This window comes from Petromyzon marinus, chromosome 1 (genome assembly GCF_048934315.1).
Source record: "Petromyzon marinus isolate PM22_M1 ecotype Great Lakes invasive population chromosome 1, UKy_Petmar_22M1.pri1.0, whole genome shotgun sequence".
Lineage (NCBI taxonomy): Eukaryota > Metazoa > Chordata > Hyperoartia > Petromyzontiformes > Petromyzontidae > Petromyzon > Petromyzon marinus.
Window position 1 is genome coordinate 33,175,223 of NC_133667.1, and position 18,213 is coordinate 33,193,435.

Genomic DNA, 18,213 nt, shown 5'->3' on the forward strand with positions numbered 1-18,213 from the left:
GCAATGTCAGCAGTTCTCACCGCGATTGCCAACGTTGGGCTGCAGAGGCTGTAAATATCTACTAAAAGCCCTCCGATTATTCATCAGGAGGAGGCCATAGTATTCGGGTGTCACGAAGCTAATGCATTCACGATGTCCCCCTCTTTATGTGCGTAGATTTGCAAGGTCTCCATTGCAACAGACACAAAGAAAGCCAATGGGCTTCCACACCTGTTTAAAAAAATAAAGGACATCAATCTGACAGCACACCACCAAACAACCAGCAACCAACCACTCCATCACAGTACGACACAACAAGAGGATGCCGCCTGGTACCGTAATTAAAAATCAAATTTTTATTTTCATCCGAGAAAGAAAAAAAAAAGGAAATCCGACACACTGGCTTCTTCAAGCGTGGCAAGCCTCATCATCCACACCTCCCTCCCCAAAACACATAAATATAGAACTCTGTAGAAAACCAAGGGGCGAGAGGGTGCAGTAACCAGGGTCAAGCCAAGACGTTCAAGAGATTTAAAAGTAGCCTGCAGGAGCAAGGGGGGGGGGGGGTAACAGGGAACAGACATTTTGTGCTGACCGTATCCCCCACGGGTGGATGGGTGCCAAGAGGTCATTTGTTTTAATATGTTTACAACGTTGTAGTAGTAGTAGTAGTCTGGTTGTCACAATTGCAAGATGTCAAACGCAGCAGGGAGTAGTAACAGCTGCGATGACCGGTTAAACACGCGAGCAACTCTGCGACCGTCCCACGAACTGTTCCACTCTCCCCCCTCCCGAACCGCTGTCTCCCCCCCGAACCCACGACACACACTGCACGCACACCTCCACCGACCGCCACCAGAGGGAGAAGCCCGTGAAATATCCAACGGTCCCGCCCCCGCTCGACGATCGGCTTAAAACATTCACACTTAATGCAAGAAAAAACGGAGGGTAGGGGGAGAGCAATAAAATGACCAAGTAAAATCTAGCATTATACAATATAATACAAGGATAGATGGTTTTTGTTTGTCCAGCTGAATAGTTTGGAGAAGCAAACCAAATAATAATAGTACACTAAACCACACGCTCTACCCGCTCTCTCCCGCAACCGCGCAGCAACCGCGAACGCATTTACGCACGCCGTCAAAAATAATAAAAACCACGATGTACATGAAGCAGCCCGTGTCTCCCACTTTGTAAGCTACGGGGCCGGGGTGGTGGTTAGGATTAACACAGAATTTAAAAAATGACGACCGAAAACACGCACGGCCTAAAAGATGTGATGCACCACTCGCAAAAAAAACTTTTCACAAGGACGACCGAATTATTCATTATGAACCAGGAATTTGTCTCTCTTGACCTGTAAAAAAAAAAAAAACGGACCTTAACGAACAAAAAGAAAACTGAGCTCGCAAATAATCACAGCGTTAAAACATCCTCAGTTTGGGTCTCGTCGGTTTTTTTCGGCCGAAATGTTCCAAGCTTTACGATGCAACCTGAACAGTTCAAACCTAGCAACAACACGGACAAACGTACGGAAAGGGGAGGGGGGGGGGCAAAACAAAATAAGTAAGTGAAAGACGCCGCGATTTGGCCGAGATTGTGCAGAACGGAAAGGTGGGGCGCGCACGCGCGCCTTCTATCCCCGCGACTTGCCTAGCCACCAATCCAACTACGTCGCGCCGGAGAAATCGGGGGACGAAAGTAAAAAATAAAATAAAAGCTTATGTGTAATGTATCAAGCGTACGTTTGTAAATAGCAACAAACGATAACAAAAATCAAAATAAAACTCCCTTGAGCGGTGAGAGAAAAAGGAACAAAGTTTTGCAGGCAGCAGGAAATATTTACAAGTGACTGATGCAGGCAGGATCGAGCAAGTTGGGAGCACTCAAATACTGATTAGCCTATCCGGAGCTTGCTGCGATGTTTAACACACCTCCATGGCGAGCCTTCAGAAAGGGCAGAAATCCAGATGTCGTTCAAGCAAAGACAGATCACTGCCCAAATGTTAAAGGCGCTAAAATGTGACGTCTGTCTGACCAGGAACGGGAATACAGTTTTAAGTTAAGGAATTCGATAAATCCAATGCTTTTTTTTCAATTCGCGTGTTTTTTTTGTTATTTGTGTTTTTTTTTATATATATTTTATTGGTCGGGAGTTTTTCAAATCTTCTGGATCTTCTGACCGACCACGACGGGATTCTCCTTGCGGATTTTCTCGGCCGCTTCGGACCTGTAGTCGTACGGGCATTCGTGCTTGTCCGAATAGCGGTGGAGCCCGCAATACATGTTCCCACAACGGCACTGGAAGCCTGTGCCGCACGACCAGAGGGGGAGGAGGGAAGGGAGGGGGATAGGGGAGACAGCGCGTGCGGTGGTTTGGTGAGTGGTGAGCATCGCTCCCCGCGGGCTTAGCATTACGCTGTTGTACACTCACCCGGAAAGCCGACTGATACAACGGTAAAAAAATTGATACCCGTAAAGCTAGCCTTTGCCCTCTGTGCGCTATGGATCGGGCAAAACCCATCAACATACGTGCTCGTAAAAATTAATCCGCCTCCTTGCGATCCGATTGAACCCGTTACAATTTTGGGTGGCGATTCCAGTCAGTTACTTGTCGTCTGGCTTTTTTGGTTCGTTACCGATTTGTTGACGCTGTTTGTCATCGTTTGATTTGTATCATTGGTCGTTCATGTTGTTCTGTTGCAAAATTTCTTGTTTACTTAATTTAATTAGGATTGCAAATCATATATTTCATGCGATTTGGATTATTTGTTCATTCTCTCTTGTTTTTATCGATGCTCTTTAATCCTCTGGTCTGTCAGCTTCGTCTTGTTTGTAGTTTCATCCACTACGTTAGCCGAAACGTAACGCGGGGAGAGAATATAATTTGGTCACGTTGCATTTTAAAGAGCGAGTAGCCAGTTCGTACACGCACAATCTGACGCACGGAGTCGTGAACATCAAGAACCGATTCACGTCTCCTAATTGATAAGAGCCCACCCAACAGTAGCAATCGGCTTCCAACACACCTTGCGCAGTCATCAGCGCAACGCACTTTGAACTCGGCAAGCAGAGTTAGATTCCCGGCCGAGGCCAACGGACCCGAGTAGCTAGTGTCACCTGCACCAGTCACTGGAAACTTTAACACCCCAACCCCCGCTTCACCAACCCACACTGACCAGCATGGTGACGTATGGTCAAGTCAACATCCATGACTGACAGCCCACTGTTGGAGTAATGCCTTCAACCTTCGCATCAAACTGACAAAGAGCTGTACACTACAAGGTCACACTCATAACAGGCAAAGTGCGTGGTACAAAATGAACCACGACAACCTTGTTGACCTCGTCAGCGGCTTTTGCCTTGCCATCGAACAAAGACGGTCACCGCACCGCGCGCTTTCAAGTGCGCTTCTGCGGCCACATGGTACGCTCTTCCTTCCAAAATCAGAAAGCCGCTGGGAGCTTTGCACTTTCAAATTCAGATTAAAAACGAATTTCTTTTCGAACTGCTTCTTGCGTTTAAGTCTGTTGTCCTTCCCACGCACCTCCGATTAGCACGGATGGCTACATACAGTGCAAACGAAGTTCAGGACATACGTACATACACTGTGCACACCTGGCTACTAGTGGGTGTGGATCTCACCTGTGAGGCCGACCTTCTTGCGGCAGGAGAAACAGCGGCTCTTCTTGGGCTTTTGCTTGTCGTTGGTCTCCTTCTCTTCCGTCTCCTCGCCCGACGGCTTCCCCAGCTCAGAGGACGACAACGACGTTGCTGCAGCGACAGAGAAGGGGGGGGAGCCGTTAATAAATCATCACCATCATAGGCCTTGATTTATCCACTGCTGGATGAAAGCCACAACTCTGGACCCATACCGTCACCACCGCCCCCCCCCTCACCAAGTTTTGCGCTGCCATCATCCACATCGCTCCGACACGTGACCAGATCTCATCGCCCCCCCCCACCTCGCTCCGACACGTGACCAGATCTCATTGTCCCCCCCACCTCGCTCCGACACGTGACCAGATCTCATCGCCCCCCCCCACCTCGCTCCGACACGTGACCAGATCTCATTGTCCCCCCCACCTCGCTCCGACACGTGACCAGATCTCATCGCCCCCCCCCACCTCGCTCCGACATGTGACCAGATCTCATTGTCCCCCCCACCTCGCTCCAACACGTGACCAGATCTCATCGCCCCCCCCCACCTCGCTCCGACACGTGACCAGATCTCATCGCCCCCCCCCACCTCGCTCCTACACGTGACCATGTCATCGCCCACCCCCACCTCCACGATGGGTTGCTCTCCTGGGCCTACTCCCACCTCTAGCTGCCAGAGTCTTGTTCATTGGCCATCATCCCTCGTAGCCATGTCTTGTCCAAAGGCCCTCTTTATTGTCGTTAACAGCTACTGTGTTTTCTCAAAAAAATTGTGTGACTTTCACCAACCCACGCATTTCGACTCTCTCTGTCCTTAAGGTATGCATGTTGAACTTCTTTCGCACCGTACGTAGCCAACCGTGGCAATCGGAGGCGCGGGGGAAGGACAATCTAAAACGCAATATACTCAAAACGCATAACGCGTACACGGATGCAGTTGCAACAGGAGACGACACCGAGCGACGGATCTGTGCCAGAGAGGCGCCACACGCACACGGACGTTTGCGATAAAATCGACTGGACTTTCGAGAAACGTTGAATCCAGCTTAAGCAAAAAACGGCAAAAGCCTTCAGCGCTGGCGCCTACTGCCGGTGTCACGGATGTACCTGCTGCTTGCGCGCCGTCTTCCTCCGCCGTGCACGCCTCCTTCTCGCTGATATTCATGGACGTCATCTGCAAGCAGTCCGGCGAAGGCTGTCGCGCGGCGGGGGCGGACATCGAGCTGAGGAGGGTTCGCAGCAGGAGACGGAGACCGGGGGGTGGCAGCAGCGTTAGATGGTGGAGCGGTGTGGGGGGTGACGGGGGGGGTAGTGCCGGGAAGTGAACGCGTTAGAATTGCCGAGTGCCCTTGGGGCGCGTAGACTCGCGAAATTGAACGCCACGCACGGAGACCCAAGGCAAATTCATGGCGGCAAAAGACAATTATCCGCTCAACCGTTAACTTTATTTGCTGTAATTTCCACGCAAATTATTTACTTCAAAGTCACGTAAAAAAAAAATCTAGCGTTTTCTTAAATGACTCCGTGTTTGTTGCTCTCAAAGAGCCACCGGCGTCAAAATTTTCGCAGTCCAAGTTAACGGACAAACCGTTACATGTTACTTACTGCGGAAAGCAACCTTGACATGACCACCATGATTTTAAAACGCACGCCTCCGGCACTGCTGAAGCGTGAAGGCCCATTCACGCCCTCTTATTTAAGTCACGCTGTGAACCTCGTCCGCTCGTACCTGGCTGTAACTGATGAGGGCGACGACGCAGAAGAGAGCGTGTCCTTCGGCAAACTGGAGGCCGCCTCCACCATCTGTGACGCTACGCTGTCCGCCAGGCCGCTGCTCATGCCTGCGAACGATCCCACGCACACAAGCACATAAAGCAACTCTGGTTGAAAAACGGCGAGGTGCTGCCGTCGCGTACAGCCGCAGCAGGGATAATTCACTGCAGGATCACTGAAACTATTAAGCACATTTCTTTTGTAACCGGGTAAGGCCCAGTAAGCTATATAGCTCGTTTTCAAAAGCGACCTGGCTATCACAAATGATCGCTCAACCGATTGGCTTATCACGTGAAAATTTATAGCAGCCAAATACTCTAAACGAGTGTTGTTGATTCTAAATGTGGAGGGGGGAAAACCGGAAAAAAAATCCACACGACCACGGGGAGAGACATGCAAACTCCAAATGCACAACAGGTGTCAGGATCGAACTGACGACCTCCTGCATACCAGGCGAGGTAGTTAACATCTCGCCACCGCGGCGCCCCTCGTTGAATGCCCGACCCCCTCCACGCGCTGCACGCGCGCTCGCCGATCCTTGCGGTGAGACAATGCTCAAAGCCAAGGAGGCGTTTCTTTACGACAAACCGTACGAGTCGGGTCGCTCGCGCAGACTGCCCCGTCTCGCCGTCTGTCTGTCGTCAAGGGCAAGCAGCAGAGTGCGCAATCTACGCAGGCGCCCGTTCTCATTTGGCCTCCTGGAAAATATGATCTGGCGCAGAGCCACTTCCTGTGTGGGATTTAATGGTTGGTGGGCACGGGCCACGTAACGCTGAGCATCTCCGTCGAGTCTCGTTTGGCAGACTGGTTCCTAATTTTCGGCATCAGAAAATATCCCCTTAAGAATACCCGATAGACAAGCATAACGATATAAACACGTAACGCGAGTAGGAATCTTAACTTGCGCAAGGTAAAAAAAATAAAATCCTCCCGACACGATGTTCAAATTAACAAAGTTAAATGTGGAAAATTCAGCATCAGATTTTAAGAAATGCAATGTTTCATCATTTTTGTTAAAAACTGGTTTGGCACAAAACCCCAGAAACAAGGAAGTGGCCTGGAGGTATGCTGCTCTTTATGAGCACGGGTGTTCATCAAAAAACATTCCAGAATGGCCGATAAGTTCAATCTATACGTGGTCCCAATGATTCAACGAGAACCGGTTTGGAATGTTGCTCATGAAGAAACCAACAGAAACATTGGCGGTACAAATGTGCACTCCGGTACATTTAGTGTAAAAAAAATGCTCGGTACCATAGGACACAGGCCAAGGGCATGGGATAGTACGATCGGAATTGCACGGCTTAGCACGCTCAGTAATCTTATCACAAGCTCAACAACTGCATTTTCAAACAAACCACTATTAACCAAAGTCATAAAATCTCAACAAGCAAAATTTATTTGCGTGATAAAATGAACCCATATTTACGAGGCTCCTCTCATTCCAGACGGGGAGACTGTAGATGCTTTACAGAGGGGGCACGAATGGTCAAGCGTTTGTGGACAGTGAAACGAAAGCCCGGTGGGGGTCAGGAGTTAACAATGCCCTTCGAAGAGTATTTAGGCAGCATTGCTAAAACACGAAGTTTTAAATCGCAGACTCCCAACTGACAATTAATTCTTAAACTGCAATGCCTTGATATAGTTTGACGGTCTCAACCAATTTACACAACACTACACACATTCGAAAAAAAATACAATTTGTAATTCACTCACTCGTCAGATAATGTGAGAAATGTGCAAGCGAATCATTAACTCAACAGCATGAATAAAATAGGCGTTGAAATCATAAATATCTCATTCACCCCCCACCCCCCCAAAAAAAAAGTCAAAATGAGCACAAAGGCTCTTTGAGGAGTAAGAAGGGTTCAACCAAAGCATATTTGGTCAATCGCGTTTTGAAAGATGGAGGAGGAAACTGGCGTAACCCAAAGAATCCCCGCGCCTAACCAACAGACATCCCTCCCCCCAAGTCCGCACGGATGAACTGCACGAGGCCCCCGCTTTCTGCGCTGCCATTACATGGCCACCTCGCAGCCCCAGCTGGTGTATTGCGAGTTTCATAAAGCTTCACACACGTCCCACACCCCCAATGTCTTTCCACCAAAGCAGGGATCACAGGGCATGAACTCCCCCTCCACACACACACACACACAGGCCGAAAGACCACTCGGAATACAATGAAAAATCTCCAGAAATAACGGCGCCCCCCCTGCTCGCGCATCCAGTTACATTTCCGAGTGATGGGCGCACGAGTGATCCATCCGCAAGGTTTCGCAGAAGCGGCAGGGATCAAATTTAGCCGGGTCTGTCCAGGTCAGAGGCACCAAAAATGTTTCTTCACTTCTTAATTTAGGCGCTGTAAACCCCATGCCACCCCCCCCCCCATCTTGGGTCCTGTCTCCAGGCCTCCGACAGTAAACCTGCAATTGCTTGGTCATGCGCCACCGCTGGCAGAAGCACCTCCACTAGAGCGGACTATCTCGGGAGCATTTGGTCTACTCTTCCATGCTGACGAGACGTGTTGGAAGAGGTGGGAGTACTCACACTTTGCTCCACCACACACGACCTATGATTAACTGTGGTGGACCCATTTATACTGTCAGGTAAACAAAAGTGGGTCGCGGGGGGGGGGGGGGGGTTCAAGAAATTTGTGCAAATGCCGTGCCGGCATATCGAGTCCAGCGTGTTAGCAGTCGGACCACGGCAACTCCCTCTAGTCTACCAGAGGACCAGAAAATAATCAGGCCCTGGCTAGCAGGCAATGCAGTGCTCTGGCAGTTGCACACCTCTCCGCCTCGCTCGCTCGCACAAAACAAATGCCAACTCACCCGCCGGACTCAGGTGTCCGCTGGAGTTTTGCCTCTGAAGGTGCTCCTTGTAGCACAGCGAGCACATGCCGCTGGTGCGGGGATTCCCGTAGAACCCACATCCCATGGCGCACATGACGGGCGCCTGCGTCTGGTTCGTCTCCTGGGCCATGGCACTGCGCGCGTCAATGCCGACGATGACAAGGGGGGGTGGGGTGGGCGATAAACAGGCGAAAGTCACACTCGGCTGTGGTTAAGCGAGCATTTGACAAACATGTGCGGCAGAGCGGCGCAACGTGCAAAAGGCTTGAAGGAAAATCAAAGTTAAAAAAGTACTGCAAACAAAAACAACAACAACTGTGGTGCTTCCGCCAGGCTAGGTGCAATTTGAGGCCAAGCAAACTGTTGTTGGCAGAGTCGTCGCGGCGGGTTTTTCTTCTTCGCCGCAAAGGGGTCACCCAACACTTGCGCAAAAGGGGGACCCCCCCCCCCCCTTTTCCCGACTCGGAAAATCATTTGCACGAATAAGTCACGGACATTTTGAACGAAACAGAAGTCGACCGAACCCTCTCAAATGTGGGGGGGCCTAATGAGGCAGCCTCCTGACGTTTACACCGCGCGCGCGCGTCAGCGTGAATCACCGAGGACTGCAAGCGAGGCACACAGACCATTACCCAGAGGCTCCCCTCGGACGTTTTTACGGAGAATCATAAATGGACTATAGGCACGCGATTGTGACCATTGTAATCCATGCTCTGTGGAACGTACAAAGACCCCCCCATAGAGCTTTAACAGACTGTTGGGGCAAGTGCTGTTAGCGAGCACCTATGAGGCCAGTACGGCGCACGAGGGGGTGGGTGGCCAGCAACACGTCCGGTCTCCTTTTGGTCTCCCTAGTGGCGATGTTTACACACCGCACCAGGTACAAGTTTGAGGCAGAGTCGACCTCGGGGATGCCCACGACCGGTTAAGATAATCGTCACTTGTGTTGGCCGTGAGCGGGAATCGAACTCAGGTAGCCGGGTTCGTAGTGCAACAAGCTAACCGCTACACTACCGATCCCCCCTCCGCCTCCTCCATGTGCCAGAAAGCTGACCTTGAGAGATTCGTAGCACACAATGGTGCACGACTAGGGTCAGCAGATGTGTGCGCACAACACAAGACGGCGTAAAAATAAAAATAAAAGCCTTGGCTCCACTTACAATGAAATGTCTGCAAAGGGGAAAATGATTAACCCGTGCTAACCCTCAAAATAAACTCGGTCACTTTATGGGCACGTGAGCGTTCGGCCCACGCGCACACGCAACTCACAGATAAGGTTAGGGGGGGGCTAAAACAACACTTTTGAAAGATAGTATTGCAAGGGGAAATTGCACTCTCAGCCGATTGTCCTCCTAAAAAAACCCCCAGACGGGAACACCAAATCCGGCTAGTTTAGTTTCAGAGCGACAAAAAAACCCTCGGACGAGCCAGCCAGCAAGCAGGTAGCGAGCCCGGAGGGGGGGGGGGGCAGCTGTCGCCATCAAACAATTCACCACGATGGAAAGAGAGAGGGCTCCTCGGCGACACGGGCACGAGCGGGAGGTGCCGTGACAGGTGCCATGCAACGGCGCGCCTGGGGTGGTGGTGGTGGTGGGGGGAGAGCGAGAGGCAAATCACGCGGCACCACGCGGGACCCCCACAGGCGGTGCCCCCTGTCCATCACGCGACGCCGCGCGGCACACCAAACAAACCGCACACTGCCCACCGTTGTTTTCCCCAACCCTTCTGGTCACGACTCGCCAAGGCCGCACTTGTGTACGTGTCCCTCGCATGGCTCGCTCGTCACCACCCCCCTCCCCAAACCCCCGTCGGCGACGAGCGAGCAACGCGTCGTGACCAACAAAAGACCTCTCGGTTGCCCACGCGCACGCAACGAGTTACGGAAAAGCGACGTATAAATAACCGCTCCGCTTTTTTTTCCCTCCTTGCCACGGAACAAACCCTTATGCAGAGAGAGAGCGCTGTGTTAATGTTAATGAGCGCAGTTAGGCACCGCTGAGGATGATACATGGCCATATTTCTCCGTAAGCGGCGTGCGTTTGTCCCGGGCTTCAAAGTGCCACCTACGTCGTCACTAGAAAGGCCAACCAGAGGCTCTGAACTCCCGAGGACATGAAACGGGTTCGTCAAATGCCTTCATGTTCCAATCAGAAAGGAATCGTTAAGGGCAGCTGTATCACGTTCGGCTTAGTCCGTAGATGAACGCGTGAACGCAAAAATAACTCCGTTCGCATAGCACGCGCGTTGTTGCACGAGCGTCTGCATCGATTGTGACGACTCAATGAAAACGGTCGCGATTTTAGTGTCGCTATTTCCATCAAAGAATCACATTTTTTGTGACACTGCGATTAACAATGGTGGCGCCTCTTGTGACTATAGGGGTGACCCGAACCCATGATGTAAACATTAATCGAACAAAAAAGCTCTGCTTCATTTCAGCTATTTTGAGTTGTTGGTTGATCATACTAAAGCTGTGTGCATAATGCAGGCAACAATGGTGATGTCATCTTAACATGCAAAGCATGCCGACATTTCTGCGATGCTCCGCTGTTTTAAGAAATATTTGTAATTATAGACGGACAGATTGTTACATACGCAAATCGATGCGCTTGAAAATCAATACCAATCTTCCTACTGTAACCAATTACGCATATCATAGCCAGAAATGGTCGTGGGAGCATGCAGAGAAGCTATAGCATCTGCTAACAGAGGTCGTGCACCCCCAAGGGATTAACCCTCCTCCTGCCAGCTGTAACAATGCTCATAGGAAATCCCAAACACCACTCAAAAACTTACGGTGCTCCCGAAAATAGCATCGCAATCAAAGCCTGGCCCCCTTCTACGCCTCGAGACCGGTTTCTTCCCCCCCACCACGAGCCAAACCACAAGGCGCTTGCGTATACACGACGCACGCTGCTCGCTGGTGCGAGGTGGGGGCGCCGGGCTTGGTGGGAGACACGAGCTTGGTAATGTAAAGAAGGCCACGCCGCCGTCTCCCTCCCCCCTGAATGCCATAACCGCACGCATGCTCAGAGGCGTGGAGCCCGATGAGTGCCGGCCACGTGTGCAGCGTGACGATGATGACGACTACGACGATGATGATGAATGATGAGTCTCCGCGTAGCGCGATTCGTCACGAATCTGACAAGTATGGGCACAGCGTGTACCTGAACCCTCCCCCAGGGGGTTGTTTTTTTGTAATCTCCAAGAATGAGAGAAAGAGCGGAGGGGGGAGAAGTACACTCGGTCCAGGACAAGGAAGCTAGTGGGGTGAATCTTTTTTTCACGATTCCACAAAAATTACGATGGTCAGTCTGCCAACTGGACTGCGGGAAGTGCGAGGTTAAGGTTGGACACAGAGTGAGGTTTAATGTTCGGTGTAATGTTCGTGTTATGCTATCGGGGATAGGATAAACGTTTTCGAAATAAGGTTTTACGAGGAGGGTTCGTGTGAGGAATTATTTTTTGTTGGACACAGTTACTGCAGTAAGAAATCGTGTTGGGGGGTCGAGTTTAGTTTTGGGTGGGTTGTTAGTGTCAGGCCAAAGAAAAATATTGTCAAGAGTCCAATTTCAGAAACAGTTTGGAGCTCAGTTCAAAAACAAAAATGTTGTTTTTCCTCTTCACCGCACCATCCCAGCCTGAGAGCACACACGGAGCAGGTTAAATTACAATGTCGGGCCGTGCAGACGTCACTCATCAACACGTTTTTCACCTCGTGCCACATTGTACTAAATTTAGGCGTGGCTCCGTGTGGACGAGGGACCGAGAGGTCCTCGGCAAAACACGCTGGAAGTTGACAGTTACCACACAGATACACAAAGGCAGGACACACGATACGAGACCATGTGGATTAACAGTGTATACGTGAATCTGCATCCGAGGACGCTGTACAGAATCAGAGAACAGCCAGAGACGGAGAGCGAAAAGGACTTGAACTTGGCCTTAAACTTGGGAAGGCAGTTGATGGCTTAGATGATTGGGGGGGGGGGGAGGGAGTTTCAGATAATGGGGGAAAGCAGAGAATAAGCAATCTCCCACTCAGAATAATCATAAGCGCTTTGATCGAAAGCCTTGGTTGCGGAATTGGAGATTACATGCTGGGGCTGGATGGGGTAAGATGAGAGGGGGAGAGATAGGCAGGAGGGAGTCCACGGAGGACAGTGAAGACTGTTCGTATGACCTTTTACTTGATCTCAGATTGGATCATGATCCATTAGAAGGATTGACGTGTTGGGGTATGTATGTTTGTATGGTTAACTTCTTTCGCACCGTACGTAGCCAACCATGCTAAATCGGGGGCGAGGGGTGGTGTAGTCTCATATGAGCGAGATGTCTAGCAGCGGCATTTGTGATTATTTTGAGTTTGAAGGAGGGATTTGCAGAGGCCGTAGAGGGAAGAGTAACACGATGAGATTAAAATATCATCATAGGCTGCAGGGGCAAATGCTGTTAGTGAGCACCTATTAAGGCACGACACACATGGAGGTGGTGTGACTAGCACCATTCCAGGCCACTAAGATTTCTCCAGTGCCGATGTTCAGGCACCACACTCGTTACTCACACACTTAAGTTTGAGTCAAGTCTGAGGGAGGCCCAGGACAGGTTTTGACACCACTCGACAAAGACGGTATTTATGGCTGGCAAAAGAACTCGGGTCACCCGGATCGTAGCACACTGTACTAGCCACAAAAACACATACATCAACGCTACAATCCAGGGAACAAGCGTCTACTTTTTGCTTGGGAGAAAAATAATATATATAATTGAAAAATAAACCCTGCTGTGTTTACAAAACACACTCACCAAGCTAAGAAGAGCATAGCGTCCTGGGCCCCAGGGTCGGATTACTCGGAGCGCGGCTTCACAGATTTGACATTGGCCAGCTGACGATTCCAGATAAGGCGTGGATACACCACCTACCACTGTAACGCCACTTCTTGGAAGCTTGGCACAAAACACGTGCCATCCCCGTTTGCTTGCGAACGCAGAGACGCACACGGCCAGTGCACGGGTAAATTTTAAACCCGATTGAAGATACTTTGTTTCTATCCGGTAAAGTCACGTAGGTAAAAAATAAAACAACAAAAAATCACGACGTTTCGGCCACAACACAAGTGGCCTTCATCAGGTGAAGGGACCGGACTGTCCAGAGGACAGCGTTGGAGTGGACAGTCCGGTCCCTTCACCTGATGAAGGCCACTTGTGTTGTAGCCGAAACGTCGTGATTTTTTGTTGTTTTATTTTTTACCTACGTGACTTTACCGAATAGAACCAAAGAGTATGGATCCTTGCAGTCACGAAAGCTTCAAATCTAGAACCGATTGAAGATGTCTTTTTCAAATGACGGGGGGGGGGGGGTCGACATTGGGGAAAAAAAGAAAGTTGGCAAATGATGGGGTACGGCTGAAAAGACCTTCACATTCGGGGCAATGGGGGTCACTTGCCTACCTCGCCACATGTAACTACACACATAGATACCGTGTTTAACTTCGCACCGTCGTCTACAGACACGGCCCTTTAATTACAGTTGCGTAATGGTGAGTCACAAGACTGTGTGTATATATAGCACGCATCTCAAAACACGTGTACACACAAGTCCTGTGAGCACAAACGTTGGCATTTTGTTTATTCTCACACCAGGAAGGCGTGGGATTCCTGTTTTTCATAACAGCCTGGACTGCTGAATAAACAACGTCACCTCAGACACGACACACACACACACGAGCAGAAATGTAGAGGACACATGACAACACCCTGGCGGGTGTTGTTATTCGACTTCTGCGGCAAGTGGTGTCAGTGAGCACCTATCAACGCTGCGATGGGACTAACACAGGTGAAGGACACGTTCAGGGGTGGAGTGGTCAGCATCTTGTAAAGCTACCTTCCCCCCCGTGCTGGTATTCACAATTACACCTGTGCATCAGGTACTGTACTAATTTCTGGCCGAGTTGACCTTGTGGCAGGAGGAGGGGGCAGGTTGTGGGAGGCCAGGACCGCTTCAACTGCTGCTACTGTTGATGATGATGATGCACCACCAATACGCCACAGATGGGCATGAAACCCCATAACGTTGCTAACCATAGCACAGTTCACACGACCACCAACAACCACCACACACCTGCATTACACACGCGGCAGTCACATGCTTGTGCATCATAACCTCACACAAGCAATACAACAACGTCACAACTGACGGGCTTACCGCCCCCACCACCACCCCGGGCCTTGTTTCGTGAAGTAAATTACGCGAACGTCACATCCATTGTTGGGGTGGCACAGGTATGCGAGTGTGTGTCAGTGGGGAGCGGTAGTGTAGCGGTTAGCGCGCTGCGCTACGAAACTGACGAACCGAGATCGATTCCTGCTCATGGCCACCACCAGTGACGATTATCTAAACCGGTCCTGGGCCTTCCCCTAGGTCGCCTTAGCCTCAAATGAGTATATGGGTGCGGTGTGTATTAAAACATCGCCACGAGGGAGACAAAGGCGGCCGTGCGTGGTGTTGGCCAGTCACACCCCCTCGTGTGCCGTACCGGCCTTCTATAGATGCTCGCGAACATCACTTGCCACTACAATCAGTTACAGGATATGCGGGTGATCTTTGTAATTATGCCATTCGTTTGCGGGCAAGTGCACGCGTGAGGCTGCCCCACCTGACCGCAACTGAAGTTTCTCGTTGAGTCACAACGCGCCGCGTCAGCGTTTTAGAATTCCACAGTCGCTCCGCTTACTCACACAGGGTCTTGCCTTCGGGGTATGGAAGATGACAACACACAGCGCAGCAACAACATTGCGTCAAACGAGATGAAGGCACGAGGAAGCTGCGGCGAGCTTGTGTGCCACAAATCCCTCAACTCTACTTCTCCACCATAACAACCCCCACACACCCCCTTCTCTCCCCCGTCTCGCTCAGATTTTCTCAGAAGCGTCTCCTCTCCCTCGTACCCAGAAACTAACCTCTGCGCTCACTTTTATTGCACGGCTCTTTATCTTGAACGGACATCTCGACAGCGGGGAATGACTGGAAGGCGGTAAACCGAGAACGCTTGCCATTTCAAATGGTTCCCATTGTTGTACCCCAGAGAGGCGACAACAGCTGCCTGCCGCAGAGGTGCCTGGGTTTCCACCGTGGCTTAACGATGAATGTAATTGAATTGTCCGTAATGAGGTAGGATCAAATTCAACAACGTGGTGGGGGCATCATAAGGCAAAGGTCACGTCTGGCTTGTGGTGGGGGGGAGGGGGTCACGTTGACAGGAGTCGCGTTCAGTTTGGCCGTAACGTCTTATAGCAATGGGATTCCGACGTCGAGACTTTTGGTCGAGTCGAGCTACGGATCGCGCCGAACGATTCGTCACGTCGAGTAAAAGAGGTCGCGGCGGGTCCAGGGTTAAGCCGTGCCAGGTCGGGGTCATGTTCAAAGTCACGTCGAGGTCAATGGCTCTTTACCGTCGAGTCGAACGAGGTTCGCATCGCGCCTAAAGGAGTCGCCCCCCACCCCCCCCCCCGTCGAACACGAGATCAACTTTACAGAGTTTTCACGGATCGCACGGAGTGCGAATTAATGGTCCCGTCGAGTTCAGAGGTCACGGCGAGGTACAGCAGAGGTCACGGCGAGGTACAGCAGTGGTCACGTCGAGTTAAAGGTCAACTTCCGCGGTTTACGGATCGCACGGAGATCGAATGAATCTGTCACGTGGAGCTGTACGGAACGCGGGGTCACGGCGGGTTTAAAGGTCGCGGCGACCTTTAACTCAACGCGCTGTAAGCAGCGCGCACACAGACACACACAAAAAAACATTACGTCTAAACACTGAAAAAAAAGAGACTTACGTCTCGTTAAATTCGACCAAAAATAACTCCGTACACCGTCGCGACAAAGGCGATTGGCGTCGTTCGACTTGGAGGGGGGGGGAGGGGAGCCAGCCAGCCAGCCCCAGGGGGTGGTGGTGGTGGGTCCAGCGAACAAGGAACGAGGCCTCGGCTCTAGGAGACGCGGGTTACGGTGTTGGGAGTGTGGTGGGTTAGGGGCGGGTGTTGTTGGGGGAGATTGGGCGATTGCGAGCGTATGTAATTGCGTTACTGTCCAGACAGTGTGCGCGATTGTGTAATTGTTCGTTGTACGTGGTGGCATTACGCGATTTGTGTACTGTAAATGACACTGCGATTGTGTTGTGCGCGGCAGTGTACGTACGTATGTGTGCGTCTCATTGTATATGTGTGTGTAAAGGGCATTGTGTGCGATTAGCAAGTATATTGTGTGCGTGTAGTGTCCCATTGTGTATTTGTTAGCGTGTCTTTGTTGTTTGTGTATGACTGTGTGTGCGTGTGCGGGGGGAGGGGTAGTGAAATGGTTAGCGCGCTACGAACCCGATCACGGCCCAAACCAATCACGACGATCTAAACGAAGTCCTGGGCCTGCCCTAGGTCGACTCGGCCTCAAAACTAGTACCTGGTGCGGTGTGTAAACATCGCCACTGGAGATTTAAAAAAAAGGCGGCCGGGCGTAGTGCCGGCCACCCCACTCCCTCGTGTTCCCGGCCTTCATAAGGTGCCACTCACCAAACAGCACTTACCCCAACAGTATACCAAGGCTATACGGGGGATCTGTGTCTTTGTATGTGCGGCTATTGAAAGTGGAGCCGACCACGTCGAGTGGCTTCACGGGCCACCGTGACCTCTCGTAAGACAAGGCCCATTGAGGACATTGAAAAAAACACGTAAAGATGTTGGCTTCTACATACACGCGCCTACACGCACACAGAGTGTGTAACACGGTACATAGTATCCGCCTTATTACAACACTGTGCGCCAAATCCCAAAGTGTTTGTGTTTAACAAAATATATACATCATTACATACCATTAGACAGTAGGTCGCCACGCTTTTAACCTCGAAAGCAGTCGTACACACATTCCGTCGACAAGACCTCCGTTTCAATACAATACAAAACCAAACACAAATTACGAATCACAACAATGACACAAACAAGCCTTGGGCAAAACGGGTCCAGTCGTGGATTGACAAAGCGATGTTAAATCTACTGCACATGCCAAGTGCCGCACGCGGAGTTCAACAACCAAACCCATGTACAACATACGAGTACAGTACATCTCACACAAGACAAAAGATCCCTCGTGTAGGCGGCCCCAGAGACTGTGTATGGTGGGCGGGGGGGGGGCAAAGTGTTGGTTAGCGAGCACCTATTAAGACGCCTCTCTCGCTCTCGCCTTTGTCTCTCCAGAGCCGAGTGGCTACGGCTGTACACACAGGCACCAGGTTACTGTGCTCGGTTTAAGGCCGAGACGATCTGGAGGAAGCCCGGCACAAACAACGCTCATATGCGACGAATTCACATTCGATACACACGAAACACACAAACAGCCCACGACGTCACCGCCGCCCCGTCGTGCCAGGCTAGGTAGACTTTTTTTATATATACGTTACAAAATATATATACGTTTAAAAAAAGTCGCGTTTCTTTACCTTACTGACGTGGACGACGTTGACTTCAGCGAGAGAGAGAGACCAAACGAAGCCGATGCGGAAAGCGACGCTCTAAGCGGAACGCGAGAATGAGTAACGTGAGTGTCTGTGTCTATGTACGCTGCGAGAGTGTCCCGGGCCGCTCCGCTGTGTCCACGGCTCCCCCTCGACTGCCGACTTTTGTCTACACCCCTCCCACGCCACCACCACCACAAACACCTCCCCCACCAGCACCACCACCCCCCCCAGCAACAGCTTTCGCAATCGCCTCGTCCACCCCAAACAGCTGACTCACGGGCCGAGCGATGACGTCATCGGAGCAAGACGTTCGCGCGCTCCGCATTGGTCGACGGAAAAAGCCGAAAAGGGCCGACCCCGGCGACGTCACGGCGGATCCGCGCACCCATTGGAAGGGAGCAGGGCCGAACCCTGTTAACCCCTCCCCTTAACGCCCCCCCGCC

At 51.2% G+C, this 18,213-nt stretch overlaps 1 protein-coding gene across 2 annotated transcripts; it reads right to left on the bottom strand.

Annotated features, from left to right (window-relative positions):
• Window positions 1-312: 312 nt before the first annotated feature.
• On the bottom strand, window positions 313-17,948 carry LOC116940268 (AN1-type zinc finger protein 5-like). 2 transcript variants are annotated; one of them, XM_032949842.2, is made up of 6 exons: window positions 17,753-17,948; window positions 8,244-8,398; window positions 5,369-5,480; window positions 4,747-4,862; window positions 3,625-3,753; window positions 313-1,487 (listed from the first exon to the last, which is right to left on the bottom strand). In XM_032949842.2, exons 2-6 carry the CDS (start codon window positions 8,392-8,394, stop codon window positions 1,396-1,398), a joined length of 600 nt encoding a protein of 199 aa, XP_032805733.2. In that variant the 5' UTR covers window positions 8,395-8,398; window positions 17,753-17,948; the 3' UTR covers window positions 313-1,395. The 2 variants fall into 2 exon arrangements, with proteins under 2 accessions (XP_032805733.2, XP_032805737.1); XM_032949846.2 differs by having other exon boundaries at window positions 313-2,288; window positions 17,753-17,947.
• Window positions 17,949-18,213: the final 265 nt, after the last annotated feature.